This window comes from Trichosurus vulpecula, chromosome 8 (genome assembly GCF_011100635.1).
Source record: "Trichosurus vulpecula isolate mTriVul1 chromosome 8, mTriVul1.pri, whole genome shotgun sequence".
Classification (NCBI taxonomy): Eukaryota; Metazoa; Chordata; class Mammalia; order Diprotodontia; family Phalangeridae; genus Trichosurus; species Trichosurus vulpecula.
In genome coordinates, this window is record NC_050580.1 from 108849624 (window position 1) to 108876608 (window position 26985).

The 26985-nt window shown below is 41.1% G+C and overlaps 1 protein-coding gene across 1 annotated transcript in view; it reads right to left on the minus strand.

Annotated features, from left to right (window-relative positions):
• The window catches only part of SORCS3 (sortilin related VPS10 domain containing receptor 3), a 677345-nt gene that overhangs the window by 19315 nt on the left and 631045 nt on the right, over positions 1-26985 (minus strand). The window contains exons 17-19 of the mRNA XM_036737057.1: positions 13340-13453; positions 9186-9357; positions 5613-5799 (exon numbers count right to left, since the gene is read on the minus strand). Coding sequence (XP_036592952.1) covers positions 5613-5799; positions 9186-9357; positions 13340-13453 — 473 coding nt within the window. The remainder of the gene's footprint in view (positions 1-5612; positions 5800-9185; positions 9358-13339; positions 13454-26985) is intronic.

Below are 26985 nucleotides of genomic sequence, written 5' to 3' on the forward strand. Positions count from 1 at the left end.
TCACCTACATATTCTAGCTTATCCACAAATACTCACTGAAACTTTCAGCTCAAGGACAAAGTGAGCTTGCTAGACACGCAAACCAATAAACAAAGGGAGAAGTAGCCTTCACTTTTTTCTCCAGTGATTTGTGGGCATTGCGATTTGGGTCAATGCGTTGTATAGGAGGGAGGGTTTTCTCATTATCATCCTCCTCCTAGTCATTACCATCCTTCCTCCACTGGCCCCTTGTCCACTGTCCTCTGCAGTGCCCACATTGGTGGGTGGGGTTTTACTAGGAGACAAAGGGAGCTCTCAACTAGGAACAGAAACACAAACAGAATTCCCAAGCTTGGATTAAGCCACCCACCAGGGTGGCTAGCCCTTACTGCACTCATAAAGCAGGTGTGAGCAGCAGCACGTTTAAGGCAGCAAGTAATCAGAATGCCAGGAGCACATCTAATGCATACCAATGGAGAATTTTAATTTAGAGCATTTGGGAAATAAAACAGGGACAGGAAGATGCAGGTGGGAAAATGCAAATGTTTCAGCTTTACATTTAGTTGGGTGAATGTTCCCCAATCTTGTTTTATTTTTATGCTGAATTAAATTAAAATGCTTAATGCTTCTGTTCAGGATGTATTAGATAGACTCTCCAAGGCTTTGCAGTTTCAGAGTTTGATTTCACTGAAATGGGCTGAGGAGGGGGTGAGGGAGAGTTCCCGCGATGATGCCATTCTAGTGCACACATCCCAGAGTTGCTTAACATACCTGCCTATGTGGTAGCGATTCTGTTGCAGAGGGACATTATCTTTCATCTCTAAAGTAAAGACTATATTCTCTTGGATAAGGGGGCATGTATGGGGGGGTGTACCCAAAGCTTTTCAAGCCTTATAACCTTCATTATTTGTATTTATAGTCATATGTCAAGCAACATGCTTCAGAGAAAGTACGGGATTAGAAACCAGGAGAACTTACTTGTCCTAGACCTAGCCTAGATGTACCTGCAATAGCTTGGACAAATTGTTTAATCTCTCTAGACCTCAGTTTTCCCATCTTTAAAAATGGGCTATAGCAACAGCTTGTGCTTCTTTGCTCACAGTGACATTATCATTACTATCATTATTTCTAATTGAGATGGGGAAGAACTTCCCCAGAAGGCAATGAGGGAGGTTGTTTTTTTTTTTTTGAGAGCTCAAAAGATAATTTAAATCTTCTTGGCTTTTTTATGTGAAAAGAGGTAAGTAAATAGGTATGGCCTGAGACTCTGGGAATTTCCATTAGTTTTGCCATCCTAGACAACCTTCATTAGGTTTGTCCAACCTTGTCCTGGCTGCTCTGGGTAGGTTAGTTCAAGAGGACTGACAGGGACTTCCCTAAATTCACATCAAGGGCAAAAGCCATTGGCCATCAGTGGGATTGACCACAATTGGTCAGCATGACTCATTCTCATGGATGGAGGGTATGAGTCATGTAGGTGAAAAATCCCAAATAATAGGAATGAGACAAGGACACTTTCAGCATAGGGAAGAACGCAAGCTTGCCTCAAAGCTGGAGATAAGCTATGAAGTATGCAAAAGGGGAGGGGGCAAATAAGAGTTCAGGTGAAAATGAAAATGACAAGCTCCTGAAAACTCTCACCATCAAATAGTGATCCCTCTGATAAAATCCAATAATCCATGAGAAATTGGTTATTATGGGCAGCTAACAACTACTTTTGTTAGCTAATGGCCCAAGGTGAGGCCAAGAGCAGTTATCGCTCTAATAACCGGCTGTTAAAAGCAGCCATGATTGATTTTGAGGGAATTATGATCATGATAAAATTTTCAAGGAACATTTCCTCCTTCTTGCACATAACCTGCAGCATAAACCAGCTTCACTTCTGACTGGCTATTGCCATCAAGAAACTTCAGACCAGTCTTGCCACAAGTAAGGACCACACCCAAAGGAAATGTGAGTGCCAATGGAAGGGTTTTTAGGCGTGGAGAGAGTGAGAGCATGAGAGAGAGAGAGAGAGAGAGTGCATGTCTGTGTGTATGTGTGTGTAGTATTGGGGGTGGGGAACCTGTGGCCTCAAGGCCTCCTAGGTCCTCAGGTGCAGCCCTTTGAGTGAATCCAAACTTCACAAAACGAATCCCTTTGATAAAAGGATACAAATAATAATATATAAATAATAGGAAATAAAATATAAATAAGGTAGAATATAAATTATAAAATAGAATATAAATAAAAGGATATAAATAATAAAAGGGCTGCACTTGAGGACCTAGAGGGCCACATGTGGCCTTGAGGCCACAGGTTTCCAACCCCTGGATATATATCCTCTCTATATGCACTATATATTGTGCATATGTATACTACATGTAGTATATATAAATATGTGTATATGTGTGTACATGTAGGCAGCTATGTGGTACAGTGAATAGAGTGCCAGGCATGGAGTCAAGAAGACCTGAGTTCAAATCTGACCTCAGACACTTGCTAGCTGTGGAACCCTGAGCAAATCCCTTAACCCTGTTTGCCTCAGTTTCCTCATCTATAAAATAAGTTGGAGAAGAAAATGGCAAACCACTCCAGTATCACTGCCAAAAAAAAACCTCAAATGGGATCATGAAGGGTTGGACACAACTGAAAACAACTGACCAACAACAACAATTGTACACACATATCATTAATTTTTATCCAACAAAATAAAGCTTGCTGAACTCAGTCGGTTCCTTATTTCAAGCAAGATTCAATTTAACATAATAATAATACTGGAAATTTTATAGAGCGTTTTAAGATTTATAATTATTTACATACATTATCTCATTTGCTTCTCACAATGACTTTATAAAGTCAGTAGAAAAGACATTATTACTGTTACCATTTTACAGATAGAGAAACTGAGGTTCAGAGAGATTAAGTCACTTGCCCAGGCTTACACAGCTAGGAAGGTAGTAAGGCAAGATGTGAAAACAGGTTCTCCTTGACACTATCTCAAACACTCCTTGCCATGTATCTCACTGCCTCTAGTGGAAAGGAGATAGCCGAATACTTTAAAAGGAATTTATAAGTTTTCTTGGCGCTTGCTGCACCTGGATTTTGTCCTGAAATAAATTGGCTATAAGAGTTAAGCTTTTAATTTTACGAGTTGCAGCTTTTTAAAAACTAAGAATGCCTCCTTTAAAGCCTTTCTTCCACTTTCACAGAAGTAATGGTTTGCTTTGCTTTATATTGTCTGCAGTCATTAAGGCCAGAAAATGGGTTTGACTTTTTAAAAATGAGTACTTAGTACAGCTGCCTAAGTGCACGTATGGGGCCCTGTGTACACATGTGCATATGGGTGTATGAGTTTGGTAGAGGCGTGTGGAGGGGGAGAGGGGAGGAAGAATCCTTGGGAACATATCTTTTCAAAAACTTCCATGTCACTAAGATTTAAGTTAAGCATCATGAAATTTTAGCTAATTTCTTAAAGTCTGGGTTAACTTGTGGCCTCATGTCTCCCTGTCATCAGTTCTGATCAGGAAAGGTGCCCCTGAATCCTGAGGCAGAATTTGGCTTTAGAGCCAAAAGACATTAGAAGAGGCAGAGATATTCAGAAACAAACCAATCAGATTCAGTTAACAAGCTTTACCTCTTTGAAATTCTACTCTCTAGGGGTCTCCTTTCTCTGGGGTCCAACTTAAAGCCAAGGAGAAAGCTTAAAAGGTTGGTGAATAGTCAAAATGGATATCAAAAAGTCTATATAATAAAAGGTATATTCTCTCATCAGATATTCCCTACAGCCCTCATTCAGAGATTATTCATGCTTATTTTGCCTATAGTGCTAACAAACCCATTTTGTGATATCTCCCCCTGTATGGATTAGAAGCAAGAAAAAATGAATGAGGAGAAAGGAAGAGATGAAAAGGTGCCCCTGAAAGATGGACTGATGGAGGCATGATTGAAACTGGAGTAACGGTATATACATACATAAACATAAATATATATATATGTAATGTATATATATTATTTATATACATGCTTTACCAAAAATCTTAGCGCAGTATTAAGTTTTAATAACTTCAGAAACATAAATGCTTGAAACTTATAAAAATATTGGGAGAGTTAATTATTAAATTTTTTAAGTATTGATATGTTTCTTAATCGAATTCAACACAACCACCATCCTGAGTTATACATTGCTCTAATCAATTGTAAAATCTTTCATCAGCTTGCTGTTCAGAAAGTGAATGGACTGCATCTGTAATCTTAGTCTTAAGATTATCCACAGAATGAACTTTTAATGCATATACACAGTTTGCATGTGATCCCATAAGGAAAAGTCTAATGGAGACAAAGCATGTGACCAAGGTGCCCAAGCAAAAGGATCTCCCCTCCACCAATCTATTGGTCTGAGACACAATGAATAATGTCCTATCTTGTTATATTTAAAATTTTAAATGGATTATTCAAAATTCACAAAACTATATTCATGTAAAAAGAATTTAAATAATTAAATTTTCAAACAATTTCTGGTAAATTTTTTGCACATATACTTCTGAAGTTATTAAAGTTTAAAACTTACTAAAGCTTTTGGGAAATCATATATATGTATATGTGTGTATATATGTGTGTGTGTGTATGTATATGCACACACACATATATACACAAATATAAACATATAGATATCTATAAAATATGCTTCTATAAGAGATAAACCTATATAATACACATATAAATACATACACATCTATGTATGTATGTATGTACATCTATCTATAAATATATATGCACAGCTCAGCACTCCATCCACTGCACCACCTAGTCTAGCTTTGATCATTCCCATTTTTTTTCAGATGAGGAAACTGAGGCTCTTGACAATAGTAACATGGCTAATAAAGATCTGAGTCAGAATTCGAATGCAGGACCTTCCCAACTCCATGGTCAGTATTGTTTCCTGCTTATAGCATGCTACCCCTCATATATGTGTGTACAGGTACATACGTGTGTGGGTGGGTGTGTGGAGAGAGGGAGAGGGGGGGGGAGGGACGGAGGGAGAGAGAGAGAGAGAGAGAGAGAGAGAAAGTGAAAAAAAGTGCAGAAGCCTGAAGCCATTTATTGCAGGGGTAAACAGTCTTCTCATACCCAACATCAGCCTCTGAGGGCATCATTGAAAAGCAGAAATCAACAGTCTAATGATGCCCCTGGAGTCACCAAGAAAAGGTTAAATTTCATCCAGTAGTCTCAGTGTAACAGTGCAGGGAAGGGTGAGATATGTTTTTGAATCATTTCCATGCCAATGGTTAAATTTTCCAAAGAAAGTTTCAAGTGTATAAACCCTCAGAAATCAGGAAAAAAAAAGACTTCCTAAAATGACCTTCTTCAAAGGGTCCTGGAGAGTCACAGTGTTACTGTAATAACATTAATTTCTAATTCTAACACAATATGAAGGAAATGGAAAAGTAATGATCAATACAGAAGGCTGATATTCGTGAAATTCAGACACGATTTACTGTCCATTGGATGACTAGTATTCAGCCAAGTCTACACCTTACCTGTAAGCTGCAAAGCTCAGTGCCACCCCTCCCCCTAAGCTTTGAACTCTGGGCAAAGGATGTAGCAGGGGAGGTGGGTAAGTTCTGAGGGTCTGTATTTGTTCACCTACTTACAAACCACATGTAAGAAGAGGACAGCAGTATCCGAGCCCAAGTGGTTCTCCGCATAGGCCGTCACCTGGAAGATCCCCGCGCTCTTGTACACATGCTTGATGCCATCCTCAATGGGGCTGAAGTTAGCATAGGACACAGCAATCCCATCTCCAAAGTCTAGCTGGATGTTTGTCCTCTGGAGATCGCCCTGCAGGAGGGAACATTGCCCTAGGCTGATGAAATGATTTAGGCTTTACTTACTCTTCATGCTTCCTCCTTTAGCTTAAATTGGACAAGGTGGGCATGCAGGAAATAACCCTTACTCCATCATCCCTCAACTGCTACCTTGGCCTGTTCTTAAGACACTAGGGAACTCCAAGGCCATGCTCCTCAGGAAGCCTAATAGAATTCTCCTGCATCAGGCCCATGCAAGGGATATCAGGGCTATACCTGACACCAGGGTTGGAAGCTTTCTTTCCCCAATGACACAAGGTATATATGGGTATTCATGGCACCAGAAAATGAGAATAGGCTCATTCCAGGCTATGAGGTGTAAAGCAAGTACTCCCTAAATGAGAAGGAACCGAGGGTACCAATAAGCATTTCAAGGTCACAAGACACTTCAGCATCTGGCCACAAGCTTCTTCCAGCTTTGTCTCCTATTCTCACCCTAGGAGATGCTCTGTTCTAACTAGGATGGTGTGCTTAGGACTCAAACACATCTTTTGCTAATGACGCTAGGTGGCATAGGTATTATCATCCCCATTTTTTACAGATGAGAAAACCCAGGCTTTGAGGGGTGAAGTGATGTGTCGGTGGTCACATTAGTAAAGGTCAGAGCCAGGATTCAAAACTCCTTGGCCAGGATTCTTTTCCACTTACAGCATGCCACTGCCTCTCATTATTATCACCTGGCTGAAGGCATGACTGAATGGATGAATTACTTTTTATAGCACTTCAATCTTACAAAGTGCTTTATAGGCATTATCTCATTTGATTCTCATAACTCTCCTGTAAGGCAGATGGTGTGGTTATTATTATTTCCATTTTAAATCTAAAGAAACTGAGTTTCAAAGAGGAGAAGTAAGCTCTGCAGGATCATACTCCTACGTCAGATTCATGCTCATGTGGGGAAGAACAGAGATGAGCAGGAAGGGCAGGGGGAGATTGATCAGGGTGGTGGGGATAGTGGTGAAGGAGCCAGCAATTCAAATCTCTGCTGACAATCCAATTTCCTTAAGTTCCAGGGGACTGCATAATGACAATGGCAACCCTTTACCTTACCTTCCATATAGCATAGCTTCTGTCAGGCCCCTGCTACCAAGTACTCAACCTACAGGCTGTGTGAGAGCAATGCCAAGGCAAACCATGGCTTCTTCAAGGATTTCCCTCAGGATTATAGTTGTTAGAGATAGAGGGGACTTCAGAGTTCAATTAGTTGATGACCCTCATGTTAAAGATGAAGAAACTGAAGCTCAAGGTCTTGAAGACTTTCTCTAATTAGTGAGGTGGTAAGAAGCAAAGGAAGGCTCCAAACCCAATGCTCTCAGCCTCTGAATCCATAAAACTCTTTCCAGGAGCTATGGGCGATCACTGGTCACAAGTATGGGTTAGATCTCTATCCCAGATCCTTCGTTCCTTTCTCAGGTGGACAGATGGACAATAGCTGATATTTACAAAGCACTCTATAGACATTATTTGATTTTCACAATACAACTGTGAAATGGGTGTTGCAGGTCTTATTCCCACTCAATAGATGGGGAAACTGAGATTCAAAGGTTAGCTGGTTTGCTGAGAGTCACATGGTTTATAAGGGTCAGAGTCAAGATCTGAACCAGGGTCTCTCCTAGCACTGAGTGTAGCACACAGTCTGCCAACTTCCTCAGGATAATGGCACTTTGCTTCCTTGTCAGTCTATGAACTCCAGAGTGTTTTAAGCAGCACAGACACTAATTATCAAAGGAACTGAGGGAGAGAGCCCAGAGTCAAAAAGTCCCTCTCCCCTGCCTCATTGCAAATGCTGCATATTCCATTTATATTCTTTTTGAAAAGAGGTGGAGCAAAAGAGGAAAATGAATTTCTCAACAACAGGCCATTGGCACCAATCACTTTTCCTGGAGAATGACTGCGAGTCCCACAATCTTTATTCTGACTCCTTCCCAGCAGTGCCTTGTCTATGTATGAAATACTGATAGATGCTTCCCAGCCCCCACACAATGTCAACTATCTATGAGTTTATGAAAATAAATTAAGGTGGAAATGAACTGGCAGTCTTTCAAATGGATAAGATCAGGGCTCTACCAAGTCATTCAAGAGTCACCTTTCAGAGTTCTGGCCCTTGAAACTTCCCAAATGGAAATGTGACACTGACCTCTTCCAAAGTCCCTAACTCTCTCAATCAAGTGCCTGGACAGGGAGATAGATGCCAATTGGCCAGACTCAGATAATATGCCTCAAAAGTCCAGTCTGTGTTGAGTCTGCTTTTAAAAATTCCCAAAGCACTCTGTCTTTGGAGAAAGAAAATTCAGTTTGGTCACTTCCCAAAACCCCCAAAAGCACAGAGCAATTTGCATGTAAATTTTTAGGACTTTGTAAATCAAAAAATCCTACGTGCAGCCCCACAAGAGCAAATGGCACTTATATTTTCCGTGACCATGGAATAAATAAAGTGGTAGCTGGAAAGACAAAATGCTATAGAATGGAATGGGGACAGGATGTGGAGACCAAATGCTTGGGTTCATATCCTACCTTTGGCAACTACCTTGCTGATTCTCAGTTTTCTCATCAGGGAAATGGGGATAATGAATTTGGATTACAAATTTCACAGTACTATTGGAAAAAAATGCTTATGAACTGTGAAGTGCTATAGAATATAAGTTGTTTTATTGTTATTGGCATCATCATCATTATGATTATCATTGTTCATATAGTCAATGAGGCTACCTCCCCCCCCCGCCCAGTCCAAAAGTTACCATGGGCATTTGGGATTTACTGACCAGCCTGGGAAATATGTAAATGAAATCTATAAATGCTAGAAGAAAAATCAAAACAAAAACTTTATGCCATCTTTAAAAAGGAATTTTTAGTAACATAACCTTCCCAAACCCATTTTGAAGCCTCAGAGAATACAAGTCAGGGGTATGTCAGAATGTGACAATCCATTCAGGGATTTCTCAAGAGAGGCTAGAGTTTGGAGTGAGGGAAAGAAAGATGGACTGTGTGAGTTCAGAGTAGCACAAAGGAAAGCTTATGTTTCTTTCATGTAGCATATATAACCTGATGGTGATAAAAATTCTATACACAGAGCAGTCCCAAAAAGGGAATTCTAGGGAGGGGGACACTCAGATTCCTATCCCTCATGAAATAATCTGATGCCACTAAACTGATACCAAATCAGCTTCTATTTCCACTGCCAATACCTACACTACACCATTCTTTCCACTCTCTCTTCTCTCAAAAGTTCCAGCTCCGTCCCCTAGACTTGGCTTTTCTGCAGGCACCCAGCACCTAATAAGATCTGTGTCCTTCTCACCCAGGCAGAAAGAAATGTCACTTCCATGTGTTTCAGCTCCTACAACAAAGTTTGGAACCTACCTCCTCCATGAGGATGACGAAGGTGGCGTTGTGCCCTTGCTCAGCCACCAGCCGCCCGTCCACAGTCACCACGTGGAGCCCCCTTGGAGCCTTGCCTGGGCACTGCTGGGATTTAGCAGTGTACTTCTCCCTTAGCCCATCTGTGCAGTTGTTAGACACAATTCTCCGGTACCTGGAGGTATTGACATTATGGTTTTGTTTTTTGGTTCATGTTTATGTGTGTGTGTGTGTGTGTGTGTGTGTGTGTGTGTATGTGTTTAAAGAAAAGAGACTTCTCATAGCAGCTGAGGCCAAGCTTTCCTTACAAAGCTAAACAAACAACAAGGAGTTTCCATCCTTCATCCCAGGGAAAAGCAGCTCTGTATACATTGTTATTGATTGGTTCTACCTGGCGATCTGTGGCTCATGTTGCTGAACCGAGAAAGGAAAATCAATGTATGAATCACATGGAACATAGAAAGAGGCTGCTGATGGGATCATGCTGGGCCCTTGGGGTGAGAGAAAGCTGCCTTCCCTCTCCCAGGGGCTCTCTCTGCTCCTTCCCATGCAGAAATGGACCACGGTCCAGTTAGTGCGCCTGCTTCTGCCTCAGATTACAGAAAGCATTCTTTTGCCCCTGTGGAGCCCTTCTGTCACCTAACAGCTCTCACTTCGGAGTCATCAGGTTGTTTTATAGCATTATATGGCACCCTCTCTGCCACCACCCTCACTATTTCATTTTCCTCATGGTGAGACTGAGAGACTTTAAATAGAAGTTCAAATAGGAGGCCCCTGTTCAATGCCACTACAGTGGAACAATCTCCAAGCAAACGGATGTCAGAGTTAGAGGGGACCATGAGAGGTCATCTAGTCCAACCCCTGTGGTCAAGGACCTCATGAGAGCAGGTCAGATCCTGTTCCCTGACCACTGTTGCAGAAATAAAACCACGATATCTGACTGAACCTTGCTGGTCTAACCTTCTTTTTCAGAGCCAAGTCTCAGACAGAAATGCCTTGCCCAAGATCATACAGGGGTGATGAATCTGCAGCCTCAAGGCCACATGTGACCCTCTTTGTCCTCAAGTGGGGTCCTTTGGCTAAATCCAAACTTCACCGAACAAATCTCCTCAATAAAAGGATTTATTCTGTAAAACTTGGACTCAGTCAAAAGGCTGTACCCGAGGACCTAGAAGGCCACATGTGGCCTGGAGGCCACAGGCTCCCTACCCCTGATTAGAACACCAGCAGTAGAGCTGGGAATAGAAGACCAGCTGCCTCTCTCTCAAATAGAATATTGTGTGGTCTGTCTTTCCAAGTCATCTTCACCCCACCCACCCCCAGCTATTAATGCCTTCCTTCCTTCTAAGGCTCTCTTTCTTTCACTCTATATGTGTCTTATAAGTTCTCATTTGTGTCTGAGTCATCACCTTTATTAGAATATAAGCTCCATGAGAAAAAGGACTTTATTTTGCTCCCCAGCATTTAGCACAGTGCCTGGAACAGAGTCAGCACTTAATAAATATGTTTATTAATTGAGAGTTCAACTTTATTCTAACACTACTAACAAAATGCTTTCTGTAACTTCTAATGCATTATTAGAACGTCACGCTACAGTCCAAAAAGACCCTTTATTGTACAAGTAAACCTGTTCCATTCACATTTTTCTTTTCTGAATAGATTGACATGAATTATTGGTAGTGGCCCCTGGCATGTGACTGTCTGCAAGGTAAGACTATAGTAATCTCAATCTAGGATAATGTTCACTTAAAAGAGATCCAAGTTCTTCCCTTGCATGCCAGGAGTAATTAATCTGCCATAACCATTCAAATGGTCCTCATTCAAAGGGCATCCAGAGGATCAAAGGAGGCAAAGAATGAAGTGCATTCTGAGACTTCCTATCTGTCCTTCAGCATGGCTAACTAGCTCACCAACACTTAGCACAAGGCTTTTAATGACTGGGTCTGTAACTAGAATCTGAAATAACTAGGCTAGAAAGAAGAGAAAGGAACAAAGCCTTTTCCAAGAGCAGGCATGCCTTGTGTTACAAAGCATTTGTACGCATTACCCTCCCTGCTTTTTTAAAATCGAATTTTCATAGATGAAAGCCCATTCTACTGATTTTCTATGACTGTCTTTCATTCATTTAGGAAATGTCAAATGGCCATTGAACATTAAACATTTTGGCCTCAGCTAGTCCTCCCTCCTCTAAACACAAATTCTCTGTTGTGGAGTTAATAATAATAAACCAATGTTCAAGTGCAAATTGGGTAGAGGATGATACCTACTATTTATACCCATTCTGCAATAAATCCTTCTGTAAAGAGAAGAAATCTTCCTAGAAGTATTTGATTGGAAAGTTAGGGTCTTTACAACATAGAGGAATGTCTCAGGCTTGCATGTGTGCAGACACACACACACACACACCATAACAAAATGCTAGAGAGGATACTGAGGTTCACTAGAATAGCATCATAAATAGATAGTGGAGTGTCTCAGGCTTGCACGTGTGCAGACACACACATACACGGTAACAAAATGTTAGAGAGAACACTGAGGTTCACTGGAATAGCATCATAGATAGATCCCATGTAGCCAAAATTTAGAACATAAAAGCTTTAAAAAGCACTTTTATTATAGACAAGTCTGATGATATATTTTTGTGGTGGTAGTGATATTTTATTAAAAAAAACAGTAGAATAAACATAATTTTAGTGCTTTGCATGATTGGCCAAGTGGCACCAGAGTGAAATTTTGTGACATGGAGGTATCTGGTTGTCATGGAGCGCTGTGAAACAGTATTGGTTGTATCAGGTTGTATAATTTTAACATGTCATTTCCTCACTCTGGACCTCAGTTTTCTCATCTAGAAAAATGGGGGATGTAGACACAGTGATCTTTAAGGTCTTTCTGGCTTCGAATCCTGTCAGGCCAAGTTATGCCTAATGTGGCTGGGATTTATAACTGGGCCTTTCTCTAACAAAGAGGAGCGCATACTATGTAAAACACTTTTTGTGAGAAAGTCGCCCATTACCGACCACTGCCTCTGAGGTTAGCCTCTTGGACCACCGTTTCCCAACCCCATAAACTGTATCTATCACAGGCTCACAAGTGGCCTACCCACTCTCAGCATTTCTCTGTCAGTGAAAACACAAGCCTATAAGCCAAAGCAGCCTGATCTACAGCTTGAATCCCTTGAATCTCAATGACAAGTGTCCTTAAACCAGAAATCAGCCCCCTGGAGCAGCCCTGGCAGGACCAAAGCACTATCCATGTCAAGCTTTGGCTCAGGTTTGTTGTTTTACAGAACAATTCAACTTTTTCTCTCCTTAGGCCCCATTTCCCCCCTCCCAGGTAGTAGTGGGTAATATGCATGGTACTATAAAGATGAGTAACTTAGAGCTACAGAAAGACTTGTGGGAAATCACAGAGAGTTTGTTCAAGAAGGAAGTTGGCATTGGAAAATATTCAGCCACATTGATTATTTGGCAGGTCTGCTGTAGGTCATCAAGGAGGAAAGCTGGGGCAGGGAAAATAAATCTCCAAGGAAATTGTTTAAGCTCCTGATAGAATCATTAAGGGAAGAACTGAGAGACCAACGCAAATAAGCAGACACTAACTATATATGCCCACATGCACATGTGCGCACATGCACAAACACACACATGTAATTTGAGGACTACAGAAAGGCTCCAAATGTTACATTTCCAATTCCTTCTTAGCTAGAATCCTAGGGCAGTCTGTCACTCCAGAACTCAGTAATACCCAAATGTCACTTATGACCGTTTTCTTTGCCAGAGGCTCTAGAAATGAGCCAGGAAGCGTTAAAACAACCTGGCTTGATGGCACCCACCCCATCACATAAGGACAAGCGTCACAAAGTCACCCAAACCAGAGTGCTGGTCAGTTTGGTCACTTGCATGAAAAGACTTCCCCAAACTCACCTCCTCCATCCCTTGCTGCTAGCAAGATGTTACTGTAAACATCCTGGCTGCCTGGGTCTCTCTGATGCTCTTAAAGACCTTTAAGGAAGAGATCTCTACAACTTTGCCCAGTCATCTCTTCCTAACAAGCCCTGAACATAAGCACCTCTTATTACAACCGCAGCTCACCCTGTCTTGTTGCAACTTGGCAAAAGGCCAAAAAGAGAGCCAGAAGGAAGCGGTCCCAGCACTTACCCAGTACTGTTGAGGTAGCTCTGACCAAGGCTGCAGTCCTTCGATGGAGAAGACGGGTTGTACCAGAAAGCAGGGATGCACTGATTATCCCCATGTCTCTCATAGCCATAATCACTGCACGGGGAAGAAGCAAATGTTTCTTAATGGGACGTGGATGTGGATGTCTATACACGTGCATATACATACATAGATCCATGTATAGACCAATGTGTGAAGTAATGCACATATAGGTCAGTGGTGTGGTGGTTAGGACTCCACCTCTGGAATCGGGAAGACCTGAATTCAAATAGGACCTGAGACACTTGCTAGCCAGGTGACCCTGGGCAAGTCACTTGACCTCTTCTTGCCTCAGTTTCATCATCTGTAAAATAAGGATAATAATAGAATCTAACTCCCACAGCTGCTGTGAAGACCAAATGAGATACAATGGTAAAGTGCTTAGCACAGTGCCAGGCACGTAGTAAGGGCCATATAAATGTTGTTCACATTGTTATCATATATATATACGCATGTACGTGTGTATATGCATATACATGTATAGTATATATATATATATATATATATACATGTGTGTACGTTTGTGCATGTGTGTATATACTGTGAACTTTTACTAAAGGAATATACTCATGAATAAAATTTATCATCCATGTTTTCATGGGACTACACATGTGTACATACATATGCAGATATGTGCATTTTACACATTTAATCGTATGCTTCTAGAGTTAGACAGGGCTTTCAAAGCAACCTAATCTAATCCCGATCTGAAACATGAGCATACATACTCACGTTTAGTCTCATGTTTCTGATAGGGTTTGCATGCACATATAGAGTGGCAAGTGAAAGGAACATTGGCTTTAGAATTGGAGGACCTAGATTTAAATACTATTACTTTCACTTACCTGTGTTACCTTGGATCAATCATTTAACTCTCAGAAGGGACTATAACTTCCTCAAATGTAAAAAGCAGGGGTTGGACTAGATAACTTCTAAGACACCTCCCGTCCCTCATATTCCAGACATGTATATGTAGGTATGTATTGTGTGTGTGTGTGTGTGTGTGTATGTGTGTGTGTGTATATATATATGTGTGTATATATATATATATATATGTGTGTGTATAAATACATGTGCACACATATGCATATATGCAGACAAGATATATAAATATACACCTACACAAGTACATAAATACCATTGGAAATACAGAACACATACATGTATAGAGACACAGAATTGGTGACACATTCTTTTGAATATCAGGGGTAACATATCTTTATTGCTGGAAACAGCTAAAGTTCTTTCAGAGCTAAGTATCAGGAAAAAGGTATGTCTGTGGGTTGGAATTTTTACCTAGAACATGGCATACCCACTGGGCAATGAAATGGAGTTTCATCTATGCTTCATTCAGCTGTGAAGTCTATTTCTAAAGAATTCCCATCATTGGTACATGCACAGTCTCTCAAGAAAGGCATCACCTAAGTTCTAGCCTTTGTTTAAAAGCGTGGCATTTTATAGTCAGAAACATGTCAAAATGGCCCTGTTAATGACAGGCCCCTCCTTCTTCTTCCTCACTTTTAAGCACCAAAGTTTTCAACTGCCTGAAATACACGAGAGAAAATCTTTGCCAAAGAAAGATGGAGGAGAGATGCCAAGATAGTAAGGACTACTGGAGGCATCTACTCTTTTCCCCATCCCAACGCAACCCAACAGGTGTGTAACTAGGGGTGCCCATCAAAAGCCTAGAGTTTGTGCCTGAGAACCACAGAGCTGCCAAATGTCAATAGTTTCTCATACTTTTGCAGGACTCTTAATAGGAACAAGGAGGAACACAAAGGAGAAGAGGGAGCTCATGTTTCTTGACCGAATCCCACTGTTTATTCATTCTTTGGTTAGTATAGACAATGATTTCAAACAAAATCCACAATGGTTCTCTGAATGCCCAGAGGCGATACCATGAACCTAGGTACTTACTTCGTCATCTCTGTTCTTGGCAGTGAAACAGCAACCCAGAGTGTCTGTGGGGAAATACTCCTCTCCCAGCAGAATACCCTCCCATGCTCGTCCATTCTACCCTCTTCCTCTCTTGTCGAGATTCATTCACTCTTCCACTCATTCAACTATTCATTCTTTCATCCACTCACTCACTCATTTAGTAGACAGCCAAGGCCCTATGCCAGTTGTTGCTGCAAGGATCAGAAAGATGAATGAGGCATCACCCCTCAAGTATGAGAGATAAGACATGTACACATATAACTGTAATATAAAGCAAAATGTGATAAGTGCCTCAAAGAGGTACAAGCTGAGTCTTCAAGGGGGTGGTGGAAGGGAATCAGAAAGTTCCAATCATGATTAATGGTAAAGCAAGTGGCTGTGGTTGTTTTCTTAACAGGGATCATGACTCTTTCCCACTGTCAGACAAGGGCTATCCACTGCAGCTCTCTGATACTTTCCTTTATTCCTCTATCTATCTATCTATCTATCTATCTATCTATCTATCTATCTATCTATCTATCTTCTTTCTATCTATCCATTAATCAGTTTGTTTTCTCTTATACTTGTCTTCTTTTTGTTAATTAATGTTAAACTATAAAAGTGGGTAGTGACACACTACCAATCACAATGATGTAATAGCATAGCTTTGCTTAACTGTTTTCAGGTTATACAACTTGGGGAGGGGAGTTTTATTTGTGGATGGAGGGAAGTATCTTGTACTAGCAATAAAAAATCATAAAGAATGAAAGTATGTATAGGTTCCATCCAGCCTGAAGGCTTCATACATCCTGATAAGCCTACTCCTAGGCTATAGGTATATCTAGGCTCTACGAATATACAGTAGAAATTGTCCGTGGGTCCCAGGAAAGATTCTTGCAGGAGGTTTTTACCCCCAATTCTTTAGACTTGGTTGCTTCCAATGCATGAGGTCCCTGAATCAGACCCTCAGAGGTGCTTTTTCATGACTTTTGTAGTATTGACCTATGTGTTTTGTAGGTCCATCCTGGTACTGCAGGTTGTTAATCCCTTCATGTCTTTGCACAGGGATCTTGCATTGGGTATCTACCCTTGGGATTTTGTAAACTATTTGTCAACTAACACTTGTGTTTGTCCTTTAAATTTTAATGAATGAAACTATGATCATTCACTTCTTTTAAAAATAGCAGGGATTGGATGGAAGGAGTTAGAATAGGAAGGGGAGGCAAACAAGCATTTATCTAATACCTACTGTGTGCCGAGCAGTATCTGCTGGCTACTGTCATGCATACAAAAAAGCAGGAGACAAAAGTCTCAGCCCTTGGAAAGCTTATACTGTTTATGGAGAAATGTAAGATAGGATGTAATCAACCTTGGGAATATATGGTTCAGAAAATATATAGTCATGCTAGAGAGACGGAGGAAATCAATATGACATGGAAAAGTTCTAAATGCCAGCATAGAGAGGTAAGGAATTTATCTGGGCCTTGGAAGAATGTGGGAATCACATTTGTGCAGTAGGTAGAATCTGGAATTCTGAGTGGGGAGAAGAACTAAAGAAATCTTTCACCAACCATTCTCACTTTCTGTTGGAGGATTTTCATTCCACCTAATTACTGCAGAATGAATATTAGAGCATCACAGATCATGAACTTGCCCATGCTTGGAATATTTGGAGTTGGATTTATCTGTGGAAATATCAGGGACTTGGTGTGGCACCCAGGAAGTTCCACAGGTTGGTTTATTGAAGAACCCTGACTGAGCTTCTGCTGACCTTGAGTGGTATTAGTATACTTTGGAGGGTGGCTACCATTGCAAACTGCCTTGGGAAGGAGAGGGGTTTCTTAATATTCTCCATCTTACTGCGAAATGTTCATCTTCAACACTTCGGCTCTGTGCGGTAAAATATACCTGTTAGTAACTTAGTAATTAAAAATGTGCATGAGGCCCAGTACTTTGCCCCAAAGAGGGAAAAATGTCTCATTAATATTTAATAACATTAAGGAAAGAATCACTGGGGGCCCCCAAGCTGTGGGCTTCTTCATTAACTGGAGCTAAATGTATATTAAAATCTCATGGAGCTGCCCAACTTCCCTCCATAGCCCTGGGGTTTGCGTGATTTAGGTGAAAAACCAGGGCCAGTTGTTTCCAGGGGAAAGGTGCTTTTCAGGCAAACTCAATCACGAAGATCAAGGAGGGAAAACACAGAGAGACAAGTTGCTTAGAACTCTCAAGCTATGTGTCCAACTGACGCTGCAAACATACCAAGAAATTCGGCCAGGAAGCAGTTTGGCTACATTTCCCTCTCAGCTGCCAGACTCCTAAACATCGGAAATTAGAAATGCCATGATGACCCTCCATGAATAAACCTTGCCATCATCTTCCTAAGCCCTGGAAGCATCTCATCTAAGAAGAAAGCCTTGAGTCACAAAGCCAATGGAGGAATTAAGGAAGGCAGTGATAATTTTTGGGCTCCGGATCCCAGGGGCCCACTAAGCCAAGGCTAACGTCCAATCCCCAGTGATGCATGGGGCAGAGGAGGTAGGAGGGGCTCCCCTAAGCCCTTGGGATGATTTTCTAGAGATAACAGTTAGCCTTTACATTGTACTTTAAGTCTGCAAAGTGCTTTGCATATGTTATTTCATTTAACCCTCGCAAAAACCCTGTGAGGTAGACACTATTATCATCCTCATTTTAACAGATGGGGAAACTAAGGTCAAGAGAGGTTAAGTGACTTGCCTAGGGTCACACAGCTAGCAAATGTCTGAGGTAGGGCTAGGGAACCTGTGGCCTCGGGGCCACATGCGGCCCTCTATGACTGAAGTCAAAGGGCCATACTTGAGGACCTAGAGGGCCACATGTGGCCTCGAGGCTGCCAGTCCCACCCCTGGTCTAAGGCAAGATTTGAACTCACGTCTTTCTGACTACAAGTCGAATGCTTTATTCATGACAACACAGCATTTTTAGCAGGTAACCAAGTCCCAATACTCCTAACTGCCTCAGCTCCAATCCTGAATCCCTGAGCCAAGACAGGACTATGGAAGCTAAGAATTGCATCTGGCCTTTGGCCCACACATAACCAGAAAATAGGGAACAAATGGAGACAACACCGCCCTTTTTCACTGGCTGTCCCCCACTCCTGAAAGGCTCTCCCTCTTCATCTCTCTCTCCTGCTTCCTTCAATGTCCAGCTAAAACCTCACTGTCTACAGTCAGCCTTTCTGGATCCTATTACTCTTAGGGCCTTCCCTCATTGATTTTCTTCAATTTTTCGTTTCTATGGCTCATTTGTACATCGTTATTCGCATGCTGTTTCCTCTATTACACTGTAAGCATCTTGAAAGCAGTGACTGCCTTTTGTCTCTCTTTGTATGCTCAGGGACAGTGCCAAGCAAACAATAGGTGCATAATAAGTATTTATTGGCTAACAATGATTTTCAACATTTCAAGAAGTTGTACAAACATTTGAAAAAATCATAGCGTACTTTTGCAGGTTTTTCTTTGTCTAATTCATGTAAAGTCTTGGGTTAAGGTCATAAACGTTGAAAAGAAGGCAATTTTCTGAGCCTCCAGTCAGATCAGATACTGTTTATGGCAGAAGTAGTTTAGGGGGAAAAAACCCCAAGTGAAAACAAAACCCTCACTCCTCATCCTCCTCCCTCCCCAACAAATCCTCTTTGGGTAAAAACTCTGGCTGTGTAGTGTAAAGATTCCTTTTAAATTGTAAGCTTCTAGAGGGCAGAGGCAGGTCTATTTAACCTTCTTTCAAGAACCTCCATAATCTCCCTCCACACTACACATCTAATTTTATTTCCTTACACTCCTTCCCCTTGGGCCAATTGGTTCTTTTGCTGGTCCACAGACCCGCCATGCTCATTCCTGTCTCTGGGTCTCTGCTCAGAGGGTTCCTCCTGCCAGGAATGCCCTACCTTCTCCCTTTTCAAAGTCCTCCTTCCTCCATGGTTTCCCAGCCTTTATTCATTTTCTTTCTCCTGTAAACTCCTACACCATCTATAGAATGCGCCACATAAGTGAATGCTTAGTTACTCACACTTTCTTACATTCTTCACTGTTTTCTTATCTGTGTACGTATGCCTCTCATCTCCTCAGTTAGACAGCCAGTTCTTTGAGGGTAGGGACCAGGTTCTAAGCGCAGGGATGGATACATGGAGGGGATCAGTAAATATTCATTGCTTGACCATATGCTTCTGTAAACCCCTCTATGAAGGGGCGTTTACCAAATAACATGGATAGATGGCTCAATGGATTTCACAGATCTCCCACCAGGGTACTTGGGAAAGAATGGATAAAAAGGTGACCTCTTGACCAAGATAGTAATGATAATAGAAAGAATCAGAGGTAACATGAATAGAGCAGTTTAAGATTTGCATAACATTTTACATATGTCATGCCAGTTGAGCCTCATAACAACCCTGCAAAGGTGTCATTATTATCCCCATTTAAGAAATGGGGAAACTGATTCTAAGCAAGGTTAAGGGACTTGCCCAGAGTCACACCTAAGATGTTTCTCAAGTGGAATTCAAATTGAGGACTTTCAAATAGAGCCCTCTCTGCTTCTTTCTCCTATCCTTCAGGCATTTATGAGGTCCCAGTGTGGACTTACCACCAAACTGGGCAGAAGTCCTGATGAGTCAGACAGGACTGTGGAAAGGCGCTCTATGCTGCACTTTATGTGGCTGACTAGGCCTGCCCCAGGACCCTCATTGGATTCAGAGCGGGCCCAAGGTACTCCCTTCCTTGGCCAACTGTCCATATGTCTCTGTCAAACTTGTCTCTGGAAGAGGTTTCACTCTCCACCAGCCCATACTGCTCTTCCTTAGGCCAGAGATGTGTTGGAGGCTTGCTGAAAAGAGGTTCTTCATGGTGACCTTGAACTAGAGGGATTTATGATGCTATTAAGTGGAAACTTCAACATTTATGCAAAAGTGTTACTGATTTCTGACACCCACTCTGGAAGGCACTAGGAAAGAAGTGAGAGACCATAGCATGCTCATACCAAGTGCTTCTGAGCATATATAAAGCCTACGTGCTTAAAGAGGTGGGGTGGGGGGTAGGAGGAGAGCAAAAAAAAAAATCTCTCTTCTGAATTCAGATTGTAGCTCTCAACTGTCATGTTAAACTACGGGTATTTAAATCCCTCTTGTCTGACCCCAGTAAACTAGGACATTTTTTCCCCTTTGCTTCTGTCTCTAAGACTTAACACTGACTGTGCCATTTGGCTGGAAGTGATCTGCCTTTGGATCAGAAAAATAACTAAATTTCCATAGACACAGAGCAACAGAGGATGGCAGAGATGAAGGGACCCTTGATTTAACCCCTTCCTCTTACAGGTGAAGAAAAGAGGCCTAGAGAAGGGAAAGGGCTCGTACATCACAAACCCACTGCAAGAATCGGAACCAGCCTTGGGCCCATAAGAAGGATCAGAACCAGCCTTGTATCACAGCAAGGTTCAGAACCAGCCTTAGGCCCACAACAAGGATCAGAATCAGCCTTGTATTACAGCAAGGATCAGAACCAGCCTTAGGCCCACAACAAGGATCAGAGCCAGCCTTGTATCACAGCAATAATCAGAACCAGCCTTAGGCCCACAGCAGGGATCAGAACCAGCCTTGGGACCACAGCAAGGATAGAACCAGCCTTGTATCACAGCAAGAATCAGAACCAGCCTTGGGCCCACAGCAGGGATCAGAACCAGCCTTGGGCCCACAGCAAGAACCAGAACAAACCTTAGGCTCACAGCAGGGATCAGAACCAGCCTTGGGCTCACAGCAAGGATAGAACCAGCCTTGTACCACAGCATATCCTGGAAGGCTGCATATTTCTAGAGGAGAGGGCTCAGGTCTCTTTTACTTTCTGTCAAGAAAAGTAGCTCTATAATCTATTTCAATACAACTGATTATTCTATTATTTCCTAATCATCTTCCTCAACTGCAGTGTCAGGTGGGTTACTAATTGGCTAAAATAGGATTCTTTTCACTAAACCAGGGATTCTTAACCTTGGGTCCATGAACTTGTGTGGGTATGCAATATTTGTGTGTATATGTATATATGCATATATATACCTATACACAATATACTCCTTTATATACAAATATACACATATAAATACATACATACACAGACGTGTATGGGCATATATGTCTATATTCAGCATATTTGTGTGCATATGTATATATATGCAGCATATTTGTGTTCATATGTGTATATATATATGCAGCATCCTTGTGGGCATATGTGTATATATAACACTGTATTTTGATATAATTGGCTTCCTTTGTAATTTCCTTATGTATTTAATTTTATGCGTTTGAAAACAATTCTCAGAGAAGGCGTCCACAAGCTTCAGCAGATTGCTCATGGCACAAAAAGGCACTAGAACATCTGAACTAAACCATGCTGCTTTTTTCTTCCTAGAATGTCTAATTCAACACAATTGCTCTCCGCTGGGTGTCTCAGAGATAGCAGCTAATGATCCCCTTGTGGTAGGGACTGGTAGAACATATCTCAAGGAACTGCCCAGAGATAGATCACTCAGTCCAAACTCTGCCCAAATAAGAATGCTCTCTTCAAAAACTCTATAGCTTGCTATGCAGCTTCTCCTTTAACACCTCTAGTGATGCAGAACTCATTACCTTGTGAGCCAGCCTATTCCGCTGCCAGATAGCCTTCTTATATTGAGCCAAAATAACATCTATCCATTAGTCCTATGTCTGTCCCTTAGAGACAAACAGGATATGTTGAATCTGTGTTTCATGTAAGATATTTTAGGATCACGATCATGTTCCCCCACAGTCAACTCTTCCATAGACTAGACATCCCCAGTTCCTTCAACTGATACATCTTAAGACTAGAGGAGAATAGGTCCACAAGCGATTATTATTATTTGATTTTCCGTGTCTGAAAATTCTTTATGGTATTAAAAAAACTTTTTTGTTAAACACTACTCACACTTATCCTCTGGTAATTTCTATTATATGTTATTTTTGAATGGCGCTGCCTCTTCTAATATAAGAGTCTCCCCATGGGGTTCTCCCCATCCCATCTGACTACTCCTTGAAATTTAGAATTTAAAATGATTTCAGATTAAAAAGGACTCCAGGGATCATCTAGTAGGACCCTTATGTTTTACAGAAGGCTAATCTAAAACCCAGAGAAATGAAGTGACTTTCTAAGGTGTGTATGTGTGTGTGTGCATGTGTGTATTTAAACAAACAGAATGTATCCATATAAGAGTATTAGCTCTCTAAACTGATCTCCTTGGGGAAGGGTAGGACAGTAAACACTTATTCTAACGAGGCTGTCATTGAATAAAATATTTCTAGTAACCTCTCCTTAGCAGAGGTCTTCTGAACTTGTGGCATGCTCTTTTGAATTTGTTCGGTGGTGGCATCCTTTGAGGATATGTTTGATTTTCTGAAATAGCTAAAAGTCATTTATAGTCACTTCTGGTGAATAAGGTGAAGGATCAAGCTGTCTGATACCACATGGGATCAAAACAAGATATGCCTAGAAAATAATAATACTCATTTTCTTGTATGACTCACTGGCCACAGAATTCTAGAGCTGGAAAAGACCTTAGAGACTGTCTAATCCAGGAGTGGGAAAGCTGCAGACTAGAAGCCACATGTGGCCTTCTAAGTGCTTGGGTTCAGCCTTTTGACGGAGTCCAAGTTTTATAGAACAAATCCTTTTATTAAGGGTATTTGTTCTGTGAAGTTTGGATTCAAAGGGCTGCACTTGAGGACCTACAAGGCCACATGTGGCCATGAGGCTGCAGGCTCCCCACCCCTGGTAATCCATTCCTGCCTCAGTTTACTCATGAGGAAACTGAGACCTACAGAAAGGAGACGATCTGTCCATGGTTCTACTGTGAATAAATGGTAGATCTGGGATGCCAGCCTTGTTCTTATTTGGATGCTATGCCCAATGCCCTTTCAAATTAGGAATAGCCATGCCTCAGATAAATCTCATTGGCTATGCTACTACCCCTGCATAAAGCTCCAGGCCTCTTTCCATGTCATAAGCTAATATTTCCTTCCTAAGGAAAGAATCCAACTAATTGGGATGTGCTACATAAACCTGCCAAATAAAATGCCAATTGCCAAGGAATATATTTGGAAATGTTTCTAGCAATGGTAGCTTCAGTAAACAGCTGCCCCAGGTTAAACTTTGATGGACGCACTCATCCAGATCTATAAATTCTGGATTGTTAAAAAGCCAGTCCCATTACTTTCTGGTCACACTGTGGAGTGCAAAAACTAGTGTAGACTTTTGGTGCAGGAGAGCAACAGGAAGGCAACAAGAGACCTGTTCCATCTTAAACCATTGGGGGAGAGACCAGGCATGCAAGAAGACTCTTAGTCCCGTAGAAATATTAAGTTTCCCAGCTTTGTTGAACAGGGTCTCAGTACACCTTGCAAAGATATAAAGAAAACAAAGGTTATATTACATACAGAAATCTTGAATAGAACCTCCAAGTCCCAGCACATTAGAAAATGCAGTGGGAATATTAGATTATTATATCCTACAATCAGTCCCCCCCACCATCTTCCTCCTTTTTCAATCTTTAAGTATCCATCAATCCTTCATGGAGGTCTATACAGTTGTCCAGGTTTTCCCCATCCTTAAAAAGGTCTTCCTTTGACCCTGCTATCCACTCAAGCCAATGTCCTATGGTCTCCTTTTCTGAGTCAGAGTTCTAGAAATATTAATTTATTCTTGTTGCCTCTATTTCTTCTCCTCCTGTTCCCCTCTCAGCCTTTTGTAACCCAAGTTCTGATCCACATGACCAAGATGAAACTGCTTTTCCCAAAGTTTACGTTGATCCCTTAATTGCTAAAAACCAATGGCTGTTTCTCACTCCTCATTCTGTGGCTTTTGACACATCTAGGAGAATGTAAATTTCTTTAAAAAAATATTTATTTGTTTATTGTTTTCAACATTGACTTTTATGAGATATGGATTTTTAAATTTTCTTCTCTTCCTTCCCTCTCCCCTCTCCAAGATGGCATGCAATCTGATATATGTCATACATGTATAACCACATTAAACATATTCCCACATCAGTCATGTTGTAAAGAAGTATTAGAATCAAAGGGAAAAAGCACAAGAAAGAAAAAAAGATAAAAAAGTAAAAATACTATGTTCTGCATACTATTCAGACTCCATAGTTCCTTCTTTGGATGTGGATGGCATTTTCCATCAGGAGTCTTTTAGAATTGTCTTAGATCATTGCATTGATGAGAACAGCTAAGTCTATCAAAGTTGGTCATCACACAGTGTTGCTGTTACTGTGTACAGTGTTTTTCTGGTTCTGTTCACTTCACTCAGCATCAGTTCATGCAAGTCTTTCCAGGTTTTTCTGAAGTCTGCCTGTCCATCGTTTCTTATGGAACAACAGTACTCCATTACATTCGTATACCACAACTTGTTCAACCATTCCCCAACTGATAGGTATCCCCTCAAATTGTAAATTTCTTAAGGGAGGGAACTATCTCACTTTTATTGACTGATTCTTTTAGCATTTTAATCCCCAGTACCTAGCACAGTACCTGGCACATAATCAATACTTAATGAATGATTATTGGTTGACTGAATGATTCCCTTTTGGTAAATATCCTCTATTCCTTGACTGCCACAACAGTCACTGCCCTCACTTGGTTCTACCCATAAGCATCTGACCATTCCTATTCAGACACCTATGTCTGATCATCATTTATAGCTTACCCATTAAGCAGGAGTTTTCCCCAAGGTTCTATCCCTAGCCCATTTCACTTCTCTTTCTACATGCTCTGTCTTGTTGATTTCATTACCTACCATGGGTTTGATTAATATCTCTATGCAGATGACTCCCTTATATGTCTCCTTAACTCCAGTCCTACTTTGCCAATTGCCTATTGGACATCTCCACCTGGAGGTACCATCAGCAGCTCAAAATCAACATGTCTACGCAGATTTTATTCAACCTTCTCTCAAGCCCATCTCTCCTTCAAAATTCCTCTTTTCTGATGAGGACACCACCATCCTTCTAATTACTTGGATTTCCAAATTTGGAATATTCTTGCCTTATGTCTAAATCATTTGCCAAGTCTTTCTGATGCCACCTCACAATGTCTTGCATCTGTCCTCTTCTCTCTTTTCACAACTACTGCCCTTCTTCAGCCTCTCAGTGTCTCTCAGTTGGATGACAATATCTTCCCAATTGAACTCTCTACTTTTATTCTTTCCTGTCTTCACCCCTAATCCTCTACGCAGAGGACAAATTAAATTTTGTAAAACACAGATCTACTGAAGAATATTCAATGGCTCCCTATTGCTTCAAGAATAAAATGCAAATTTGGCATTTAAAGTGTCCCATAAGTTGGTTCCTATCTAACTTTCTGGACTCACTCATTTCCTATTATTAACCTGCAAGCACTATTTATTCTGTCTGGCCTGTACTTTGTTCTCTACATGCACAATGCCATCTCTAATCTCTGTACCTTTTTACATGCTGCCCCTCACACCTGGAATGCACTCCCTCCTCACCTCCAATGCTTAGAAGGGAAGCCTCAAGCATCAATTTAGGAACCTCCTTCTGGTCATACCCTTCCCTGATCTTTGCAGCTGGTGCTCTCTCTTTCCTGAAATTATTGATATTTACTTCTTTATGTATCTGTTTTATCTCTCCAGCAAGGAGAGAATGTATCATTTTCTTGCTGTATCACTAGTGCCTAGCATTGTGCCTTGCACAAACTAGGCATTAATTGAACCAAATTGAATTAAATATTTGAATTCAATAACTGAATTGAATCCAATTGAACAGTCAAAAATCTATATTTCACAGTCAGGTGGATGACACATGATGGATACTTTTCACATCTGCATGGCACCCACATTCCTAGAAATATATTGCTGTACTTGTGTTTAATAATTGAAAATTACTGATCCCAAATGTGAAACCATCCTTTGGCTCTGAAGTGCCTGTCTGAATAACCATGAAAAAGGGTCTGGCTATCATAATTTAAATTCCATTCCATCTTAAAAAATGCAATGCGTCTGACTGAAGACAAGCTCTCTAAGTAATGGGCATCTAGAGTGCAGGGGACAGAGAATCCATTAACATAGTGACCCAGGAAGCAATTATTTACCAAATGAAACACTTAATAAGAAGTGCCTTCAAAGTTTGGGCCCCCACTGTAGGTTCAGTCCTGTAAGTAGGGTGGGCTAACTACTCTAAATGAAGTTGGTTGAGGAGGGGAGTGGTTTTTCTTTCTTTCCCCCAACTCAGGGTTAAAAATTTCAGAGATGGATCAAATCTGACAATTCCCAACTCAATCCCTTTTTATAAGTTAGTGACCTGATGCCCTCAGTGAATCTTCTAAATCAGTGGTGTCATACTCAAATAGAATGGATGTTTGCTGGCTGCATAATGATTTAGAAAACCACAAATTAACATCATCTGTGTTGCGTTGTATTATATTTTTATTTATTTTGTTAAACATTTTCCCATCACATTTTAATCTACTTTGGGCTGCACTTGGGATTCTTGCCCTCCACTTGGCTGTGAATTTCACACCTCTGTTCTAAACTAATTGGGATATGCTCTATAAACCAGCCAAATAAAATTCTGGTATAAACTCCGATTGGCACTGGGGATAAAGAAATTTCCTAGCT